We start from the raw sequence: 3,526 nt of genomic DNA, 5'->3' as shown, positions 1-3,526 counted from the left end.
CCATACAGACTTAGCCTCCGATGAGGAAGAAATAGAGGATGATGAAGAAATTAGCTTACATTTAACATCGATTCCAAAAAAATACTCTATTTCTGTAGATGAAAGTGAAAGTAAAACAAAACCAGAAAATAGGGCTGGAGATTATGTTGAAACATCCACCAACTCCAAGGAGAGTACAAAAAAGGTATACGGGCCTGCAGTGGTACGGCGTGAATTGTTAGACGGCGATGATCTAGTTACTCCAGCACAAGACTCCCTAAAGCCACAAGGTGGAATGCAGTCAACGGAAAGAACCTGCGGTATTGCGGACACTGAAGCGGAGAGTGCGAAAAAAAAGCGAAGGCAACGGCAACGACAACGACAAAAACGGCTAGAAAGTGATATAGACGAGCTGGAGGAACACGAATCCAGTGATAAGTATGCGAAGTGGGTACCACCACCCAATCAAAGTGGTGATGGATACACAGAATTGAATGAAAAATATGGATACTAAACCACGATTATCTGATTGTATAACATTTACAAAATATATTACTTTTCGCAATTCCCCTCATATTACGCTAAAAGAAAAATTATTTAAATACGTATACAAATTTTATTTTCTTCAACAATTTCACAAGGAACTAAAACAAGTTAACTGCCTTTTGGTCGTGCCAGTTCAATAATCCTAGGTGATGCCTTGGCTTTGAGTGCAGCCGGAGAGATTGCGAATGGATTTTCCCGAATATGAGCATTGTCAAATTCCTTTGGTTCTGCTAACTCCTTGATGCGTGCAGTAGCGCGCGCTTTCAGTGCATTCGGTGATATTGAGAAAGGATTCTCCTTGAGGTCTGATTCGGCTACACCTTTCTCGCGGGCAGTAGCCAACTCTTTAGTACGTTTTGTAGCTGGGGATATAATTTGTAAAACAATAATTGTTTTAATTTTATAAACAATGTTTTGAGGAAATCAAAGTACCTTTATGCGTTAAAGCAGCAGGATTAACCGGTATGGGCAAACTTTGAATAATCGCAGACTCATCAAACATTTTTGGTTGCGCGATTTTCAGTATTCGTTCCGTGGGCTTGTAAAATTTCATTCCTGGAGTAAGCAACCAAGGTTCTTTTGTTGGTTCTTCACGGGTTTTCGGTAGTGCCAGCAGTTTAATTCGGCCCATCTCTTCAGGTTTCTTTTTTTTAACTGGCTGTAAAATGTAAAACAAATTTGTGGGCATACAAATTTAGGAATACAATTAATTTTTGTAATAAAGGAATTCCTATGCATGTTACTAGTTTAGGCTGTTTGGGTTCTTTTTTAGGCTTCGCCAATTTTTGAAGATATTTCGTGTGATTCTTCCATTCAGTGTCATCCCATTTATGTATTGGAATTCTGTAAAACAATTTTTTTAATTTTATTTTAAGTGTAATAAATTATTAATTAGATCATATTTTACTTTTTCTGAGGCGGTTGTATATTACTCAAGCGACTATACACAGAAAACAGGCTTAGACGTATTAAACGATTTATCCCCAATATTCTTAAAGGTTCAAAAAAATCCTTCACTCTATTCTTGAACAAAAGCAGCTTTCTGCGCCAACACGCATACAAATAATTACGATTACCAAAAATAAATGTAATTCTTCTATCTTACCGCACACCCGGCAGGGCTAATTGTTCAGTGCGTGTTCGCATGGGTGTTTCTCGCACAAATTCAATTGGCTTTTTATATTTACATGGACATTTTGGTATGAATTCTCCCCTCAAGTGCCTTGTCCGCTGAGCCATTCGCAGTATTCGCTTGCGTTTCGTGAACATATTTTTGTGGCGCTCCACTAGTCGTTGCCAACTCTTGCTTATACCCGGCAAAAAACAACTTATGTTTTCGGGCAGTTTATCAAATGTAGGACAACATTTTGTACTCTTTGAAACCTTATGCATCTTAGTTTTTTTATATGAAGTATTTTTATATATTTTGCACTAAAAATTTTGTTTCGTGTTTCACAACTTATTTATGTATGTATTTTGAAAAAAGAAACCAAAAATTCTATTGTAGACTTTCAAGAGCATTGAAACTGAAACAAGTGAAAAAGTGACTCAAGTGAAACTAATTTCGTCCACTGAGTCTGAGTCAAAGTGCATTTTTTTTTGCAACAGTAGTGAGTTAATTTGTCTTGTGCAGAAATCAAATTCCATAATTACTTTCGGTAATTAGTCAGTGCATTTCAAATCTTTGTGATACGATGAAAAATGCATTGGCCCTTTGCCAGTAGGCTTATATGAACATGGAATAAGAACTCTCATTTAACTTAGGTATAACTTTTTATTAAATAAAAATGTTAACTTAAAATTGATTTATATCGCATGCAATAATTTGCACTTTAATTAAAAGCAAAAAAAAAAAAACAATTAACTCCGATATAGACCAGTATCATAGGTCCTCGGCTTAGCTAGGGTGCGTTCAGAAATGCATCAAGCCAAAGCATCAGTCTCTTTTACTTCTAAACTATAGCTGATGGAAATGCCCTATTTACGCAACTAAGTTCCAATTAGGCAATGAACCGTGGTTGCGCATATTGGACATTTCCATCAATTATAGTTTAGAAATAAATACGTCTGATGCTTTGGCTTGATGCATTTCTGAACACACCCCTAGTTCCCTCAGATGGGGCGTAATCCTTGCCCGCAATGCTCTCGGCGACACTTTAAATACACGTGTGTGTTTGTCAAGGAATTCCCTGGGCTCTGCTAGTTCCATTATCCTTCGCGAAACCTTAGCTTTTAGTGCACTGGGATTTATTTTGAATGGAACTTCCTTAACGTCTGGTTTGTGGTGATAAATTGGTGGCGAGGTTCTTTAATACGTTCAGTGGCTGAAAGAATAGAGGGTGTTAGTTTTTATTCTATTTTAATTTTTCCATAATTGCAAGCAAAGTATTACGACCTTTTTTTGGATTAAATTTGAGCGAATATGCATTTCAAGTTTTATAATTGGAAGTTTTTCTAACATATACGGGTCTCATATGTAGCGAAGCGTGTTCGCGGTAGGATCCTGAAAATTTAACGGTTACCCTATAAACTGAACGGCCACAGTTTAAGTTATTCATATTTCTTAAAGTCCAATTAGTTATACTACTTAGGTGTAAGTTATTTATTCAAGGCAGTTAGCAACCAAGAAATTTAACAAAGCTTTTGCAATTCAATAGTAAACAATTTTTTTTAACAAAGTTTTCGATTACTTTTTAAATTACTTGGAGGAAATCCTTTGAATTGAATTGAAAAAATTAATTACATTTTCAATTTCTTTCAAAGGAATTGGAGAACGAGATAGCACGTAATTTATTCCAATTACAATATGAAAATCCTTGTAATGGAATTAAAAAAATAAAACAATTACATGTGAAATTATTTCCAAGGAATTGAGAAAGTAATCAATTCCTTTGCTGTGAACTGAAAGAATTTATTGAATTGAGGAATGTAATTGGATTTACCCAGCTCTGTCTACACTTAATATTGATCAACGAAAAATCACTAAATTAATAATACTTTT

The 3,526-nt window shown here is 35.4% G+C and overlaps 1 protein-coding gene across 1 annotated transcript; it reads right to left on the bottom strand.

Moving 5' to 3' along the window:
- Window positions 1-548: 548 nt before the first annotated feature.
- Window positions 549-2,786, bottom strand: LOC108354285 (testicular haploid expressed gene protein-like). Its single transcript, XM_017605480.1, has 5 exons — window positions 1,631-2,786; window positions 1,433-1,567; window positions 1,269-1,368; window positions 958-1,183; window positions 549-887 (listed from the first exon to the last, which is right to left on the bottom strand). Exons 1-5 carry the CDS (start codon window positions 1,915-1,917, stop codon window positions 634-636), a joined length of 1,002 nt encoding a protein of 333 aa, XP_017460969.1. The 5' UTR covers window positions 1,918-2,786; the 3' UTR covers window positions 549-633.
- Window positions 2,787-3,526: the final 740 nt, after the last annotated feature.

Source organism: Rhagoletis zephyria, unplaced genomic scaffold (genome assembly GCF_001687245.7).
Source record: "Rhagoletis zephyria isolate East Lansing unplaced genomic scaffold, Rhagoletis_zephyria_1.1 Rzeph_scaffold_34735, whole genome shotgun sequence".
In the NCBI taxonomy this organism is placed as follows: domain Eukaryota; kingdom Metazoa; phylum Arthropoda; class Insecta; order Diptera; family Tephritidae; genus Rhagoletis; species Rhagoletis zephyria.
The sequence above is the reverse complement of the archived record's forward strand: the minus strand, read 5'-3'. Positions and strand labels throughout refer to the sequence as shown.